Source organism: Tyto alba, unplaced genomic scaffold (genome assembly GCF_018691265.1).
Source record: "Tyto alba isolate M040663 unplaced genomic scaffold, T.alba_DEE_v4.0 Super-Scaffold_18, whole genome shotgun sequence".
NCBI lineage: Eukaryota > Metazoa > Chordata > Aves > Strigiformes > Tytonidae > Tyto > Tyto alba.
Window position 1 is genome coordinate 32,335,932 of NW_024881280.1, and position 18,249 is coordinate 32,354,180.

Sequence of the window (18,249 nt, forward strand, 5' to 3'; positions counted from 1 at the left end):
GGACTCTGTAGGGACCAGCTCAGGTGAACAGTGATCATCAGCAAGCCCTGAAGAAGACATAATAGGATTGCAAGGGACTTGTTACCTGATGGAATAAAGCTTTCGGTGCATAACCCAGAACTGAAAACAGTCTGGACAAAACTGCTTAGCAGAGAGAATTCACTTGTAAAAATAACAGCAAACTTTACCAAAAATTGTCTTCCAAGGAAAACCTGGAAAATGTATTAGTAATTTGAATTACTCAACTGGGGAAAAAGTTACTTTTAAAAATTTCCGGTTGTTGGGATTTTTTACAATTTTTTTGCCTACTAATTTGATATGGAAATTCTTCATTTGCTTCTGAATATCCCTTAATCAGAGAGTAGTTAGTAGCACTAACTAGCTGACATGTGAGAACACTGTAGCCATTATAATTTATGCCAAATACCAGTATGCCCAACAACTCAACAATTACTTCTCAGTAGGATTGACAATTTTCCCCATGAAAAGTGTGGTGCTTGTTTTTTTGTCAGAAATCAAGATAATGAAGGGCCTGTTGAATTTGATGGTAACAGAAGGACGGAGAACTCTGGTAAGGATTATGGCTGTGGCTCCTGCAGCCTCGGTTCCAGCCTCATCAACTTCCAGCAGGGCCTTGTGAATTGCCTGCAGGGAAAAGGAGCAAATGTTGTGGTTTATATATGGGACAGCAAGCAGGAGGTGAAGAAAAACCCTCTTCTTATGGAATATTTAGGAGAAGAGAGGAGTGATAAAATCCAGTGGACCAAACTTGCTTGTATGGTAAAATCTTAAACAACCTGTAACAGGAGTGTTTTCCAGGTCAGGACTGAATGGGGAGGGCCAATAATGAAAATAGACACACTGCAAATACAGCCTCATCAGTGCTGAGGAGGATAATAACAGTCCATGCACTAGCTGGTTGATTTTCTCAGATGGTTTGAGCTTCCACTAGCAACAATTTCACCATTATTCCAAAGTTAATGGAAGACTGCTATTTAGATGCTAATACAGGGGCAGTATTTGGCATCTTTGTCACATTAAATCATAGGTTAAACTGACTCCTTGAAATTCTGCTACTGAAAACTGGGTTTCCCGGAAACTTTGAGAATATTAAAAAAAAGTAGGTACTAATCATCACAAATGTCATAGTATACTCCTCATTTATAATTTACTTGACACAATCTTATGTAAACAATCATATTCCAGCACCAATAGGTCATTTAAAATCTTGTCAAACTTTCCATATACAAAATATCCAGCCTTTTAATAGCAATATTAAAATAATACAAAGGTGGGACAGCAGACCCTCTGTAGAAAAGAACAATTACTAAGCAAGCCCCTACGTGTCATTATGAGTTTTATTTATAACTTCAGTAGGACAAGGAGGGAAAGCAAGTCTTTAAAAACTCCAGATATAATTGATCAGAGCAACCAACCACCACCCCATCACCAGCTCTGTCTCTTCACTTACTTGTGAAACCTGAAGATCATGGCTGCCACTAATTCCAGACAGATCAGCACTATTAGAGAACACTTTGGTAATGCCCATTTCCTCAAACAGGTTTTTAACATCGTAAGAGCCACTAATAGAAAACTTTGGCAACTGCAGGTTTAATCTCCTGTCGAACAAAGAAAATGAAACAGCAGTGAAGCATTGCAGCCTGGTTTCAGCCAGCAGGCTGGATAGCATGCAATTCAGTGACACCTGAAAGCATTCTTTTGATTGCTAATTTGTTTGATGGTAGCACCTGTATTCCCTAAGAAATTTTGGCATCCAGGGAGATGTGTCATCTTCTTGTGCCTACATTCTTTCTTTGATTTTGGAAAAAGAAACTCATTTCTTCATTGCCCGTCTTTCATCCCAGTGCCACATACACAGCTAACAGAGTTTTGTGGCTAGAGGGTTATGCAGAGTAAGCAGACCAGCTGTGGAAAGGGTAAAAGAAGGGAAAAGGAGGACAGTGAATTAGCAACATGAAAGAAGAGGTATGGTAGCCAAAAGGTAGCCAAGCAAGTCTTGAGGCAGTTTTTACAATGCTGTGTCCCCTCCATCAGATCAGAAAGCCTGCAGGTACTAATCAATTATGCTCTGCTCTGAGTTGTCTTGGTAATTGTTTAAAACACCACTGTATGAAATCGGGATACTATATGCAGGAGAAGGCAATCTGAAATTAATGATTTCTTTTTAAAATAGTTATGTGCCCTCAAATGTAGCAATCCATCTACCTAGAGTTACCTGGTTTCAAGTTTGTTATCCCATTTGCAAACAGTTTCCTTGGAGAGAGCATCTTCCACTTGCTTCATCTTTCCATCATCAGGTAGAATGAGCAACGCTCGTGCAGTGCCCTGGTAAGGCAGCTCTACCACCTCACAAGAGAGATCCTGGTCATAGTAACTGTCATAGTCACTGTCACGCTGCATCATCTTGACTCTAACAGTTGTATTTGCGTTCACCAAAAAGTCATGTTCGTATGTACGCAAAGGATCAAAAAACTTTTCCCAGGCAGCTAATGGGAGAAAAGAGAAGATGTTGCACTCAAACATATGAGGATCATAAAAAATGGCTGATATAAATCAGACCAACTTAAATCCTAGGATGCTGGAGGGCTGTTTATGAGAGAAGAGGATCACTAATTTACCTCAACCTCCCGCGTAACACACAATAAAGCATTTAGCTGTGCAGTAAGTTCAGCATAGTTAGTGTGAGTATGTCCTGTCTTGCTGAAAAACAACCAAAGGTTGATGAGGACCAATTGAGAGAGACTTGTTTCTATTGTAGTCTTATGTTCCCATCACTTATACCTTTTATGTCATTTAAATTCAACCACCTAAACATTCAGACACGGGATCTTGTTACACCTTTCCTGTTAAGCTGAACCTGGTGCAAGCTGACTGCACTCAGCCTGGTAAGGAATTCATCAGCAGAATAAAGGATCCTAATGTCCAAGCAGGGCTCCATAAGCACAGGCCCTCAAAATTCTATGTCCCAAGTTTTCATGCAGCATACCTAGTAGATCTACCATAATACTGGGGACCCTGGAACTGCAAGGGTGTCAGTCTGCTAAATGTGACCGGCACATACAGTCAACATATAGATCTTGGAAACACCTTTGGTCATTATGGCCTCAGACCAGCCAGACTTCATGCAGTTGGTCCCCATCTATGAGGCAGTCCACCACGGTGGGACTTGTCTTTCCATCTCTTTCAGACAAACTGGGCCAAAATCAAGCAATCAGTATTTCTCAACAATCAGATACACTGTTTTGGGCCAGATAGAAACTTTACTTTGAAGGCCTTGCACAGTTTAGCTCTTTCTTAAATAGTCATTGCGCTATTAAATCATCAAGAGTTCCTACAATTTCTGTTTTGCGTCAAAATCATCTATTGGAAAATTATGGTAAATATCTTACCTTTAAAATAAATGTAGTTAACAAGAACCAATACACTATTTGGAGCAAAATAGCCAATTAATTCAGGAATTTTCCCCTTGGTTTTCTCCTCTACATATTTATTGATTTTCTTTTTAGCTTCTTCTGGTTTATGGAAATCACTAGAAAAAAATTCTGCATCATAAAATTGTTTGGTATTTTGTAAAAATGTCTCCTGTGGTTCATACCCAATACCTGTAAAAAGGACATTCCCTATATTTAATGTGATGTTAACATCAGTACACTTCAGTACTGCTAAAACTTTGTGAAAACTTTCATGTATATCATGTATGCGAGACTCGGTCAGACCATCAAAGCCCAGTCCTTCAAAAATCTGAGTCAGGGTGGTTGACTTAGCACCAAGAGCCAGCATGGCAAAGGCAGTGGAGATGCTCATGGGAGAAAAGAAAACATTTTTATCAGCTTCTTTTGATATAGCCTGCTTGTAGAATCTAAATACAAAATCTGCAGAGTTGGAGCCTTGCTTGTCACAGTTATGCATTAATATATTTTCTGTTCCATCTTGCAGATTAGTATTATTGACTTCATGGCAAACGTCTCCATGGTGGCAATGGGTTACGGCACAAAGAAGAGTAAGGAGTAAACACAGGCACAGGAGATACTTCATCTTCTTTTCAAAATATTCTGTCACAAAATAAACAGTCATTAGATGAGCAGATGGTAATGATGAGCTTGGCAGTAGAGAAATAATGAATAGTTTGCTAGCATAAATATTATATAGTGAAACTGTAAATATCTAATGTACATAGGATATTTAAAGTGCCTGTGGGCATAATGTCAAATGTCATTAATAAACTGAACCAAATTATAAATTAACATTTCAGGCATAATAAAACCATAATATTTCATTTTAAGTGCCCTGAAAAGGCAATTCTCCTCTTCTTTGGCAATGAAAATATAGAGCCAAAGCCCATAATAACCTCTATTAACAATGACATTATCTTCCCTTGATCATTGTTTCCTTTAGGATACATCTAAACAAAAAAGTTACCATGAAGTAAGACAGGGCGTGGGTTTCAAAGACATCAAATTCTCCACACTACCTGCCTAAAATGCATTCTGGTAAATGTGAGGAAATGGGAGGCAGCTCACTTCTCACTGGAAGTGGGGTATATTCCCTCATTTTCATCAGGGCAGCTGCATATGGACAGACAGCTATCATGGACCATCTGGTGCTTGTTAAATTCACACCCCTGTTTACTTCAGGGTTACTTAGTCATATAGCCAGTCATTGGCCACAGCTGATAAGTGATGGATGAAAGTCATCTACATAAACTTCAAGGTAAAATTCTAAGGCAAAAGTCTGGAGCATCCAGTGCCGTGGCAGCAGGGTACTCAGAATGGGTGTAAGGATATGTGGGAAGCAGCAGGTTTGCACCAAATAATGAGCTGCGTGTTTGGAATGAAGGGACCCTACTTTTGGGGGGCCGCAACAAATGTTTGTGACTTTTAAAATGGAGGTTTGCTCCTCATCATGGGTTAACCTGCGTGGGAAGTGTGGCTACCTCTAGAGAAACAAGGACCTGGGTCCAAAAGAAAAAGAGGAGCACAGATCCCATTTGGAAATCAAAGGACAATCAGATTAATCCTCTTGGAGATTACAAGATTCTTCATTGTGTTTGTTCTCCTAGTGCTGACATGATGTACTTCACATGAGCCTCCTGCCCTCCGTAGGAGCTGGAATAAGTCTCTAGTTTACTGAATTCAGTTCCCTGCTATTTTGGGGAGGCAGCTCATATAAGCTCTTTTCAGAAACGTGACAAGCTATCTATGAAAATAAGCTTTTTGCCCTCGCAGCTTCTATATGAAAACATTTATAGAACTTTTCAACTGTTACGTCTCCTCTTCTAGTTTCCAGCCAACACAGCCTGTTTGTATCCTTCTTCTCCAGGAAGGCATTTTTCCATGTCCTGCTAAGGTGAAGTTCTCCTGGTCCCATATTCATTCCCAGATATGAAAGATGGCTGTGTCTACTATCTAAGCAAGATTTAGATAGAGTTTTTGAGGGCAGCCCAAGTTCCATGATTGTTGGTGATTAACCAGTCACTTTATTTTTTTATTGGTATGGTTTATTTTTATAAAAAACATCTACACTAGCTGTGTGTTCTCATATTTACTAGGATCTGAGTATTCTGGGTATGTCTGAAAGCAGACAGTGACCTGCAGTAAGAAGTGATAACACTAGATTTTCATTTTCTTAAACCAAAAGATGGAGTATGGCCCTAGACGGGAAGATGGTTCAACTATCTGCATCTCTTTTAAGCAGAACTCTCCCTCTTCCTTCCAGCCAAAAACCCCCATTATGTGCTGCAAACAAATAAGCAATCATGTAGTACAGGGGGTGTTTCAAAAGTGCTTGCTGCTTAGCATTTCATAGAATGTTTTTCTCTAGTTATTTGAGATATTGCACACTTAAGTGAAAAAAGGGATAATTTTTCTCAGTTCGTGATTACTTCCTGTGTCCAAGCAGAGCTCAGCCTAAATTTCAAAGAATTTCTGAAGCAAAGAGTATGGTTTTTCTTCAGCAAATATATATTAGGCATGGCTCTGTTGTTAGCTCCTATTATAACAGATCATTTTAAAAATTTCTCTTAGTAACACAGCTCTCTAGAGAAATATTAAAGTACTTCTACCAGAAGTTGAAAAACACTGAATATTGTCATCAAGTATTTCCCACATACTTCTCCCTTTAGAAGTGTTAATCACATTAATTTCAACATTTTGAATTTAGAAAATTTCAGCCACAAATTTTTTTCTGTTACTACTTCAAAGCTGAAGAAACTGGAAAGGTTTTATTAAATCTGGGATGCATTTTTAATATGCAAATTGGAAATTCAGAAGATAATTCTGTGCCAAACCACAGATTAGTTTGCCTATGGGAATAAAAGGGGTAATTAAATTTAAATTGTGGCCTTCCACCCACCCCCTACACTCATGCCAATCCTAATTAAAGAGCCTAGCCTTAGCAATTCAATGGTTATTTTATACATTAAGTCACCAGAAGAATTTATGAATTGGACCTGGTTGTTCAGTCACTAGTGGGATTATGCTAATTTTGAGTCACTCTGGAAGCTGTTTCCAACCTAAAAGGTGATTTCATCATTATGCTGTTTTAACAACTACTTACTAAGTCCCCATGACTTCAAAGGTTATTTTATTCTAATTTCAGGCTAAGCGTATTCCCCCAGAACAGCAGGTCCTCCGGGTCCCTTGGATGTTTGCTTGATTAATATTTCACTGCAACATCTTCACACAGCCAAGACACAAGCAGACAAATGAAATTAACCTAACATGAAAATTTCACCAACCGCAGAAAGCATCGTTTACAAGTCTCTAAGGAAAATAAGTACTTACAAAATCAGAAGCTTTGCTGCATTCAGATGACCATGCTGTTCTCCACACTGTTACTTATACTGCTACATTATCTTCTGCTTAATTTCCACTGTTAAATATTAAACAGACCTGATAAAAATGAGAGTCAACTAAAAAAAAAAAGGAGGAAACAGCAAATATTGATGAAATAGGTTTTCCAAGGATTATCTCTGCAATTCAGCCAATGGAGCTGACAATCCTCATCCATTTGGACAGTAGCTGTGACTTTCTGTCTGTTGCCTCCGACCATGTGGAGGAGCTTAGCACAAACATTGTGTAACTGGGACCCTACTGGAAACGAGGAGACTGTGCCTGGAACCACGGGAAAAACCTCCTGGTGCCAGAAGTCAGACTTTCTGTGCCATGCTGAAGCACACATGGAGCTGACAGCCACACATCACAGCAGCTCAGTGCTCTTCCAAAGTCTGACCAGAAGCAAATCTTCCTCCCGATCCTCAGCCTGAATATGGACTCTGAACTAGTCGCCTGTACTTTCTCCATCGGACTGTAATTGCATGCCATTGAGAGGATACGTGATAGACACGTTTCCCTGATGGGTTTCCTGCTCTGACTGATGTGGTCCCTTCATATGTCTCAGTTCTGTGTCCATCTGAGTTACTGGCTTGGGCAGGTGGTGGGAATCCAAGTAGCAAGCTCTTTTGTCTAGTCCCACACATGCACATATGGCACGTGTGCACCTATGTCTTCTCCTTGTCCCTCTCGCACAAGTTTGAATTGCTGGAATGAAAAACGTACTGCTTGTTTCTATTAACTTTTTCTAATAGGAACAAAATGCTAGTGGATCAAGCTGACTGAGTTTTTCCATCTAACAACAAAGACCATGACTCAGAGGTAGCATGAAATACATTTCTCCGTTTGTGGCAACTCTTTCTTTTTGTACTTGTTTACTCACGTGCGTAATTTTGTCATTACAAACCTAGGTAAACATGGAGACAGAACATAGATAAACTTTGTCTTGACAATCCCCTTTGTTTTCCTCTGTGTTTCTTTTTCCCCTTTCCTTTTTGGTTGTTCCTTCTAATTCTGGCTATAAAAGGTCACAAACACAGTGATTATTTTACTCATCAAAGCCTAGGTGAATGACAGGTCATGGTGGTCAAGTACAAACTGTGTTACAAAATGGTTACAAGCCTCTTGTTTTCTTTTTCATTTGTGAGGCCTTGTAATTACTGGTTTGGTTTTAACAGTGTTAAGCTACACTTCAACAAGGCATTTCCCTAGCATTTCATTATAGCAGCAGCTATAAGGTGCTCCACCAGCTTTAAACTAAAATGATGAACAGATGCACACGTGCCAGGTGTACCACAGACTGCCACGAGCCATTTACGTTCCCACCTCTCTACTGACCACAATTTCAACTCTAAAACTATGTCATGAAGCCACGTTAACCAGTTTCATACTGATCATTCATCTACTGAACTAGATCTTGCTTCTCTACTACCTATTTTTAATAGGAATAAAATCCAGAATACTGACATAACCAGAGATGTGGCTTATTTCTTCTGATAATTAAAACCACGACAAAGCCTACATTACCCAAGTCTGTGTTACTGCTGTGTACTTCATGTAGGTCAGTATCTACATCACACCCCCAACTCATATTTTGACTTCTTTAGAAGAAATAGACCCATATAATATTTCATGAATTTACCAACATTTTGCAAACACCTTCCTGCCAGTCTGGTTTGTTTTGAAGAAAACACTCTGAAGCAAATTTAAAGAGATCTTAATTAACCAATGGCTGGTATATTTGATGACAACAGAACCATTCAACTTGTCCAGTGTTTTTGTTATGCTTCTACACATCAGGTTAGGAAATTAAAGTTTTTGTCTCAACTTAGCAGCAATAATAGATGTTCTAGAAATACAGCTCAGAGTCACAGGTTACTTCAAACATTAAAAAAATCTTTAACCTTATAGATCTATTATGTCATAAGTAACACAAAGATTTGTAAGTGTAAAGTACATAGACCACAGGTATATTGACAGCAATGTGAAGGAAACAGTGTGTGGAATTAGGAAGGAAATGGACGTTGTCTCCCTCTCCTTTCCCCCTGATAGTTTCACATTATTTAATAGTTTTTGGGAAGGATCGGGCAGTCAGAGTGCCGGGAAAATCATAAAGATTGAAGAGGTAGGCATATCTGGTGAACTGTGGTTCTTCTAGTCTGGATGAGGTATACAATGAAGAAAAAAAGCTCAATCTTCACACAGTGGTCATGCCATGCTTTAAATACTTTTTGGAGAATCCTCACCACTGTCCCACCAGGAAGGCAAAATGTATTAGTTTAGAAAGGGAATGTGAAATGAGAGATGAAATACAGACTGTATATAGTGAAGAAATCATTCATTAGGAGGGGGAATTTCTGCTCACAGAACTGTTTTTCATTTAAATTATCATCACTAATAGTATGTATGAACTAAGTAGAAAGCAGGGAATAAAATTAAAAAAAAAAAAAATTATACCAATGGTAATGACCAAGAGTTGACACTCATCACCATTTTTCAGTTGGAAAATCACATTTCCCACTAAAATGTAGCAGGTGTGTTACATGTGTGGTGCACTAATAACAACTAAACCTCCTGCTGCTGCTTCAGAAGTGTGCAGGTTGACAGATATGACACAGGACCTATCGCAGCCTTGAGCCCTCTTGAAAAAGGGGCAGGAGAGTGAGCAGGTTGCTCTAACATTAGAAACCTTTGTTTAGACCCCATAATCTTTCAAAAGAAGGTCTGTTTTTCATTATTTCTGCATGTAACAACTTCACCATGGAGTTTCTTTTCAGACTTGAGTGTTTCTGTAATACTAATACTAGTAACAAAATAACTTTCAGAGATCTTCATATGTGAATGATTTTCAACAGAGGACTTATGAAAGAGTAGTATGCATTCTGTTTTCTTTTCCTTCTAACCCCCAAAATAGTTGGCAGAATAACCATGTTGCAATGTATTGACTACAGAGGTCTGCAAGATTATTTTCTATTGCCCAAATACTGTTCAGGATAATGGAATGGCTTCAGGATGGGATGGACCGACTGATGAGAGAAACACTGGGTTTGATATCTCTGCTCAGACCTTAGGAACATCACTAACACTGTTCAGTTTTTTCATCTGTAAGATAAAAATGACACATCTAACTTCCTCATTGAGATAAGATGAAGTGAAAATAAAAAGTAACTTTCAATGGCCTTAAGCATCGTTTCGGTTCTTTATTGAGTTTAATGAAAACAAGATCATTTTTTATCAGTTTGATACTATGTGATCTCCCTTGGCGATACACAATTTGAAAATCTGTGGTCTGTAGGGTGCAGCTTTATACAGTTTCAAAGCGAAATTGGAAGTGTTCCTCAGTTACAATCTTCCATAAAATGTTCTCCGGACTTTACAGAAAGTGTCTTCTGGTGTGCTTAGTACTTGAATTCAAGAGGTGCTAGCTACCTCGGTACGTTACAGCATGGGGAGAGGTGATTAAACACACATAAATTCCAAGTATTAAAAATCTGCATGTACCACATAACACTTCTCAAGCCAACTATTTTACCAGAATTTTTTCTTTCATGACTAGAAAATGCAAATATCTGTTGCCAGTGCCTACAACCTAAGAATCTTGTGCAAGAAAATAGAGAAGGACAGGATCATTGTGCTCAATAAAAAGCCTTTTTCCACTTTCCAGTTTGACCCAAGCACCATGCGAGCAGGGATTTTTTTACCTGTGCCTTTTCATCTACTGCCAGTCCAGTGTCATGCTTTTAAAATCATACTACTTACCTATGGTAAGACACCTGAATCCCGCTCTGACTGTTTAAACAAAGAAAGGAAGGATGATCATCCTCAGTGGATAGTTATAAGCAGACAGGAAGCTAAATTTGTACAAAGGGAACCTATGACTGAGCTGGGAAGGGAAGCAGAAACTCCCAAGTCCCAGCCCAATGCCGTGTAACTACTGGCCCATCCTTCTTTCCTAATAATGTTCTTGCGTTAAAGAAAGAAAGAAATTAATCAATTAATTATGGGTTTCCAACAGCAATACAGTACTTAAAATTGTAATAAATGTGTGTCTATACAACATGAAAATATAGTTAACAAGAACCATCCCAGTGAGTAATTCAGGACTTAAGCAACTAAAATTATTTTGAAAGCCTTCATTAAAAAGTTCTTTTTCACCTTCCCACTTGGTCCACTGACCCTGCTATCTGGGACCATCTCATCTGAATTGCTTCCTTTACCTCCTCTGTACTCCTGAGTGATACTGAATCAAGTGCCTACCTTTAATCACACAGCTGATCAAGTAAGGCTGATCAAAGTGGATTGAAGTAAACAATAATGACATTATTCTGTGACTCAGAAGTTCGGCTGCCCAAGCACACAATATGGATTTTGGCTAATGCTCAAAGAAAGGACCCAGAAAGTGGTCTTGCAAGCCACAGAGGCAATTTACATTGTTTATTACTCCTTGTCAGGCTCTCTACTCATATAGAACAGCTCTGTTGAAAATGAGGGTACAAACACGACAGTCCACCAGGGAACAAACACAGAAGGGAGGCAGGTTTCAATTTTATTTTGAATCGATATAGGTTAGATGAAGCTTTGTTCTGGCCGTTGCTTTTAACTATGTTGGAAGAAAATATAGGCCAACACTGCATAGCTTTTAAAAATCCTACTCTAGATCAATACACAGACGAGTAAAACAGGGCATTTTTCCATGTAATTAGCCACTACACAAGCATGTCAAATTTGTTAGTTTCAACAAAAAACTGTTGAAATTGTGACTATTTCAGTACATATCAAAACTTCCCTACCCCAAGCTAGTCAACACCCTGTCTAGTGTTGGCTCCTACATACTAATATCTACTCTGACATTCTTTTCCTGCTTTTCTTCACATCACCCACAGTCATTTGCGGACCACTCATCTCCTTGGCACCATGCCTCTACCTCCTGCTCCTTCCATCAACTTGGAGATCAATGGCCAATAGAGCCTGCTGAAGAATCATGGAGGAAGGCATTCCCAAAGGGGTTACAGCAAGATCCTTCATCAAAAGTCAACCTTTGGGCACCAGTGAAATCCCAGACTGATTTTCACAGAATACCCAGGTGTCTTCTTCCATAGAGCAGCAGAGCGTTATGGCTTTCATAGGGCTGGGGTCAGCAAGAATGAGGCTCAGCCGTAGAGAGCAAAAAGGTTAATCAGGTCACAAGAACTTCTAGGTGACAATGTCCTGCTCTCAGGTTCATTGATCAGACAGTGAGAGTATTTTTTTTTTCCTTGATGATGCAATGTTTTTAAATTAATGCCTTCAGTAGAACTTAGGTGGGTGGGGATTATGAGAACCTGTTTGAACTGGTCTCCAGCCTTTGTGAATGCTCCAGCTCTCATACTGATGATGATTGAACTAATCTCTTAACAAACACGTTTGTTTTTCTAATTCGCCTCCACAGTCATAATTACTGTAACTCCAAACCCAACACCCAAATATTACAGCACAGATGGCACTTAGCATCCCCTGCACTTTGGAGATCTCTGAACTATTGAGATCCCTCCTGAGGTAATTTGTGAAGTACAATGACTAGGATCTCCCCAACAGAAACAGAATCCTGCAAGCCAGGACTAAGCCCAAGAGAATTCATTGTCTCCAAAGTAGCCATTTTTTTAGCAGCACATTCTAAACACATTTCCCTCCATAGTTTACTGTAAACCCAGTTATTTCTACTACTGCTCTAGGGGCACTCAGCGCATGGCCACAGCTAGGAAGTCCATAAATACTTTAAGCTGGGGATCCTTACTTCATCTTTGATAAGCTTATTACTGAGCTATAACTTTAGCATTGTATTACTTACAAACTACTTCAACAAATGTTCACTTCAACTTTTTTCTGCATATGAGAAACTTTCCTAGATTGTGCAAGTAATCAGTTTCTTCTTGCAGTCCTTATAGTCCCCCTTAAAAATTATTTCTCAGAAAAACTCCTTGGAAATTGTCTGAGGGAACAATTTCCATGTAAAAAAGCAGAGTCAGAGAAATCAGAACATTTTCAGGAATGAGCTGGCTTTGTCAACATTTTCAAAGAGAAACGGTGAAAATGTTCCACACTAAATTTTATTTTATGAGATATTATCAAGTGATAAAATTTTCTGCCATTTACCAATAAAATGGAAAAAAAAAATCAAAATCATTTCCAGAAAAACTGTTGAGATTTGAAATTTTTGTCACAACTTCAGAAAATTCAAAATCTTGAAATTTCTCTTGGGAGGGAAATGTCATTTATTGGATGTGAAGACAATACCAATATGGGACTATGGACATTACCTAAAGGCTACTGTAGAAAAAGACTGACTGGAAAGAAAGTAAGTGTTTAAAATAAAGTTTAGATCAAGCAATTATTTATTCAAGTCAGGATGGAAAAATATTCTGCCTCAGTTATAGGGGACCTGAGCAGTGAGGAAGTAATTACTTTACCACTCAAAGTTTTATTCTCATTTGCCTTTTTTCATGCACTAAAAAGAGATTTGTCATACACTGTAAGGTCATAGATGTAGAAGAAAAATAGTTTAGAACTGGTATACTGAGAGTTAATTCACATTAAAAAAAAAATAAATTAAACATGAAAGTTTGATAAGAATCTGATGAAAAAAACAGACTAATAATGAGATATTGCCACTTTATATATATATATATATATATATATATTTGATAGAGAAATAAAAGAACAAAACCCAGAAACAGTAAATAAGGCATATGATAGATTTAGTAAGAGTATTTGTGAAGGTACACTGGTAAATAACAAGGCATTCATATGATTATAAATAGTATGATCAATGATCATAGAAGGACCAAAACTGCAATTGAGCATACAAATGTAGATTCACCTACTTCAATCATTCAAATAAGTGATTTAAAAAGCACTTCTTTTTTTATAAGGAATGCTTTTGAACTACTGAGTCATATAACTCACCTTCAATTTTTAGTTATTTTCTACTGAACCACTGGGCGGATAGATGTGTTACTGTTAATTGAGGAAATAAAAATGTTCTTAACTGCCAGCCCCATACTGTTGTCTTAGACACCCTTGGGCATAACAAACGGAGAGAAACACTCAGGCTTTGGCTCTGAGTTGAGCCCATAGATACCGAGTATATGTACAGATGGCATCCTGTAAGCCATTTAAAAAGGCCGCCCTTAGCTTAGACTAAAGGTTCATCGAGTTCAGCATCCAGTGCTGCACTTACTGTACACAGTGTGGGCACACCATCCACAGGGGCACACTAATGTTTCCTTTCTCTCTCTTCCTTTATTTCTGTCTCCCACTGCTTGGTTTCCTTTTTCACCAGCACTGAGTATGTAGATTACATATTCAGTGGCCTATCAGTGGACAAAATCTCTATCCTGAATGGCAATGTCTAACTTAAGAGACCACCAAGCCATGTATAACACATCAGATTCTTTCCTTGCATGCTTCGTTTTGTATTTATTGGCGGTGATTTTCCTCTGCCATTTTATCAGCCAGTCACTGTATAGTGTGAGATTCTTACCCATGAACAAGGTGGGACCATCAGCAAAATGTGTCAACTCACAATTCACTCAAGTCCCACATGATCTCTGACTTCTCTGAATAACACATGCCTGAAATTATTGCCTATAAAGGGTCCCTCCCTACTAGCTTAGGCTTGTTTTGAAATCCTTCGTTGAGGAATCTTATCTTTTTTTCTGAACTATGCAACATATATCAATCAAATCACTGTACACCACGCACGCACCAACTCTTTCAAAGAATCCTTTGGTAAAGTATTCTGGCTACTTCCAAGAAAGAAAATAGAAAATGTTTCAATAAATACATCAACAACAAAAAGAGGGCTAAGGAGAATCTCCATCCTTTATTTGATGCAGGGGGAAACAAACAGTGACAAAGAATGAGGAAAAGGATGAGGTACTTAATTGCCTTCTTTGAATCAGTCTTTAAAAGTAAAAACAGTTGTTCTCTGGCTACACAGCCCCCTGAACTGGAAGACAAGGATGGGGAGCAGAATGAAGCCACCAGAATCCAAGGGGAAATGGAGAGTGACCTGATACACTGCTTAGATGAAAACAAGTCTATGGGGTGGAAGGGATCTACCGAAGGGTACCGAGGGAGCTGCTGGAAGTGCTCACTGAGCCACTTGCCATCATTTATCAGCAGCCCTGGCTAGCCAGGCAGGTCCCAGTTGACTGGAGGTTTGCAAATGTGATGTCACCCATCTGCAAGAAGGGCTGGAAAGAGGATCCGGGGAACCACAGGCCTGTCAGCCTGACCTCCGTGCCAGGGAAGGTTATGGAGCAGATCATCTTGGGTGCCATCACGCGGCACGTCCAGGACAACCAGGTGATCAGGCCCAGTCAGCATGGGTTTAGGAAGGGCAGGTCCTGCTTGACTAACCTGATCTCCTTCTATGACAAGGTGACCCGCTTAGTGGATGTGGGAAAGTATGTGGACGTGGTCTACCTAGACTTTAGTAAAGCCTTTGCCACCTTTTCCCACAGCATCCTCCTGGAGAAATTGGCTGCTCATGGCTTGGATGGGTGTACTCTCCGCTGGGTAAAAAAACGGCTGGATGGCCAGGCCCAAAGAGTGGTGGTGAAGGGTGTTAAGTCTTGTTGGTGGCTGGTCACAAGTGGTCCTCCCCAGAGCTCAGAACTGGGGCCAGTTCTCTTTAATATCTTTATCAGTGATCCAGACAAAGGGATCCAGTGCAAGTTTGCAGCAAATTTTTGGATAACACTGAGTTGGGAGCGAGTGTTGATCTGCTTTAGGGTAGGAAGGGTCTACAGAGGGATCTGGACAGGCTGGATCAGTGGTCCAGGGGCAACTGTGAGAGGTTCAGCAAGGCTGAGTGCTGGGTCCAGCCCTTGGGTCACAACAGCCCCACGCAGCACTACAGGCTTGGGGCAGAGTGGCTGGAAAGCTGCCCAGTGGAAAAGGACCTGGGGGTGTTGGTCAGCAGCTGGCTGAGTGTGAGCCAGCAGTGTGCCCAGGTGGCCAAGGCCAACGGCATCCTGGCTTGTGTCAGGAATAGCGTGGCCAGCAGGACTAAGTGACTGTCCCCCTGTGCTCGGCACTGGTGAGGCCACAACTCCAACACTGTGCTCAGTTTTGGGCCCCTCACTACAAGAAGGACATTGAGGTGCTGGAGCACGTCTACAGAAGGGCAGTGAACCTGGTGAGGGGTCTAGAGCACAAGTCTTCTGAGGAGCAGCTGAGGGAACTGGCGTTGTTTAGCCTGGAGACAAGGAGCCTGAGGAGGCACCTTATTGCTCTCTACAATTATCTGAAAGGAGGTTGTAGCAAGGTGTGTGTTGGTCTCTTCTCCCGAGTAACAAGTGATGGGACAAGTAGATTTCTCCAGTGAAAGGATTGTCAAGCACTGGAACTGGCTGCCAGGGGAAGTGCTTGAGTTGCCATCCCTGGAGGTATTTAAAAGACGTGTAAATGTGACACTTAGGGACATGGTTTAGTGGTGGACTTGGCAGTGCGAGGTTCATGGTTGGACCTGAAGATCTTAAAGGTCTTTTCCAACCTAAATGATTCTATGATTCTATGAAAGTCAAGTAAGCTCTTTCATAATTTGTTGTACTTATCCACACAACTACAAATCCTAGAGTTTCCAAGTACCAAAGTTGAACTAACCGTTCTGCAATCCACTGCATGCTCACTTGCAACTTCTTCTAAAAACTTATGTCACTTCTTATTAGTCTGGTACAGAGACCAGTCTAACTGATGCATCACAGTGGAAAACTTAACATTTTTCTTCTTGAGACAGATAAGAGCTAAGAGCTCTTGCATGCATACTAAACAGTCCTGGCAAATTTTTTTGTTACTTGCTTTTTTTTTTTTTGGTTTGTTTTTTGTTTTGTTTTGTTTTGGTTTTTTTTGTTTGTTTTGTTTTTGTTAGGTTTGTTTGTTTGGTTTTTTTTGAAATCTCTTTTATATTTAATTCAACTTGAAATAGTTACTCAGGCTCAACCACTGCAAAGGAAGTACATGTGCAATGGATTGAGCTTTTCGGTTTTGCCAGCATCCCTTTTGCACACTTTTACACTTTGAACATCTACTGCCTGTCAAAATCTCTGGCAGGTTTCTCATGTCTTTGAGAAAGAATATATTATTATATGATATGAATTCTGCAAGTTTGTTTGTTTTTTTTTTTTTCTCAAATTTCTCCTTGTCCTTTCTTATTACAGTTTTAAATTTAATATCATAGAGTTTTTCTTTTTGGCGGGGAGTCTGGACTTCCATTTTCTGAAGTTTTTCCTCATAATTCTAATCTACTTTTCTGTGTAAATACGCCAATATTATTTTTCATTTTAAGTTAGGGGTTTTTTTGATTTACATCCAAATGCAATGCAATACATTTTTACAGAAAAGCAAGCTGCAAGATCTGGTTTCTGGTTATGTCAGAAAACTGACTAGCAAGATCTTCAGTGCTTCTAGGTCAATATAAATTAAAAAGATCTGTAAAAACCTGGAAAAAAGTACCCTCTGTCAAGGCTTGCTATGGGCCCTGTGATGTAGTCATCGACAAATGAAAACAAATTGAGTGTATCTATTTTTCAGTTTAGGAAATAATACTAAATTTATTCTTCATTTTTACCTGATTTTGATGCCATGCAGATGAGTTTTTCTTCACTGTGATTATAATTTGGAAGTGGGTTCCTCTACAAAAAGCTGATACCTTCTAAGCACTTCTCTTGTTTTCCTGTCATAATCTATTAAAAAAAGTATGATCTAGATTACCCGTATTTTGTTTATGGAATAACAGGAACCACAGCTCAAACACATGCCATGACTAGTAAATAGCTATTAGTGGGAGTCAAGAGGGAGCTTTTTAGAAGAAAGATAAGACACACACATGAAGCTACACAGTTGATAGAGTAGAAGCAGCACATTGTCTATAGCCTTTGAAATAAATGTCGCTACATCAAAGAAATGTTCAACCTTCCCAAAAAGTTCCCCTCCTAACAGAGATAACCTATTACATGCTGAACAGGAGTTTACTGTTCAGGCCAAAGGCAGAGTGCTTTCTGAAGCTCATTATTGGCATTACCATGCTGATCTAATGTATATGAGCAGTATATTAACTGTTGACACTGGACAAAAAAACCTGCTTGAACAATACTTAATCTTAACTCTGAATTGCAGAAATAAAATAGCAAAATTATAAACTTTTTAATGTCCTGTTTATTCATCGTTGTTCTTCTACCATAGTACATTTGTCTGCATATTTCAAGGCTGTACAAAGACTGGTGTTAATGCTTAATACCTATTAACAGACTAACCCGTTTTAGTCAATAATTTACCCCTCCTGCAACCAGAGATCGGATATATACCATGAACATGAGCAAAGAAATAAAATAATGACAGCTGTTGTGAAAAATTG

General features: G+C 39.3%; 1 protein-coding gene across 1 annotated transcript in view; it reads right to left on the reverse strand.

Annotated features, from left to right (window-relative positions):
* Positions 1-413: 413 nt before the first annotated feature.
* LOC104359841 overlaps positions 414-18,249 on the reverse strand; it is a 39,082-nt gene continuing 21,246 nt past the window's right edge. The window contains exons 7-10 of the mRNA XM_009965672.3: positions 3,411-4,073; positions 2,237-2,507; positions 1,472-1,619; positions 414-645 (exon numbers count right to left, since the gene is read on the reverse strand). Coding sequence (XP_009963974.3) covers positions 451-645; positions 1,472-1,619; positions 2,237-2,507; positions 3,411-4,073 — 1,277 coding nt within the window. The 3' untranslated portion in view covers positions 414-450. The remainder of the gene's footprint in view (positions 646-1,471; positions 1,620-2,236; positions 2,508-3,410; positions 4,074-18,249) is intronic.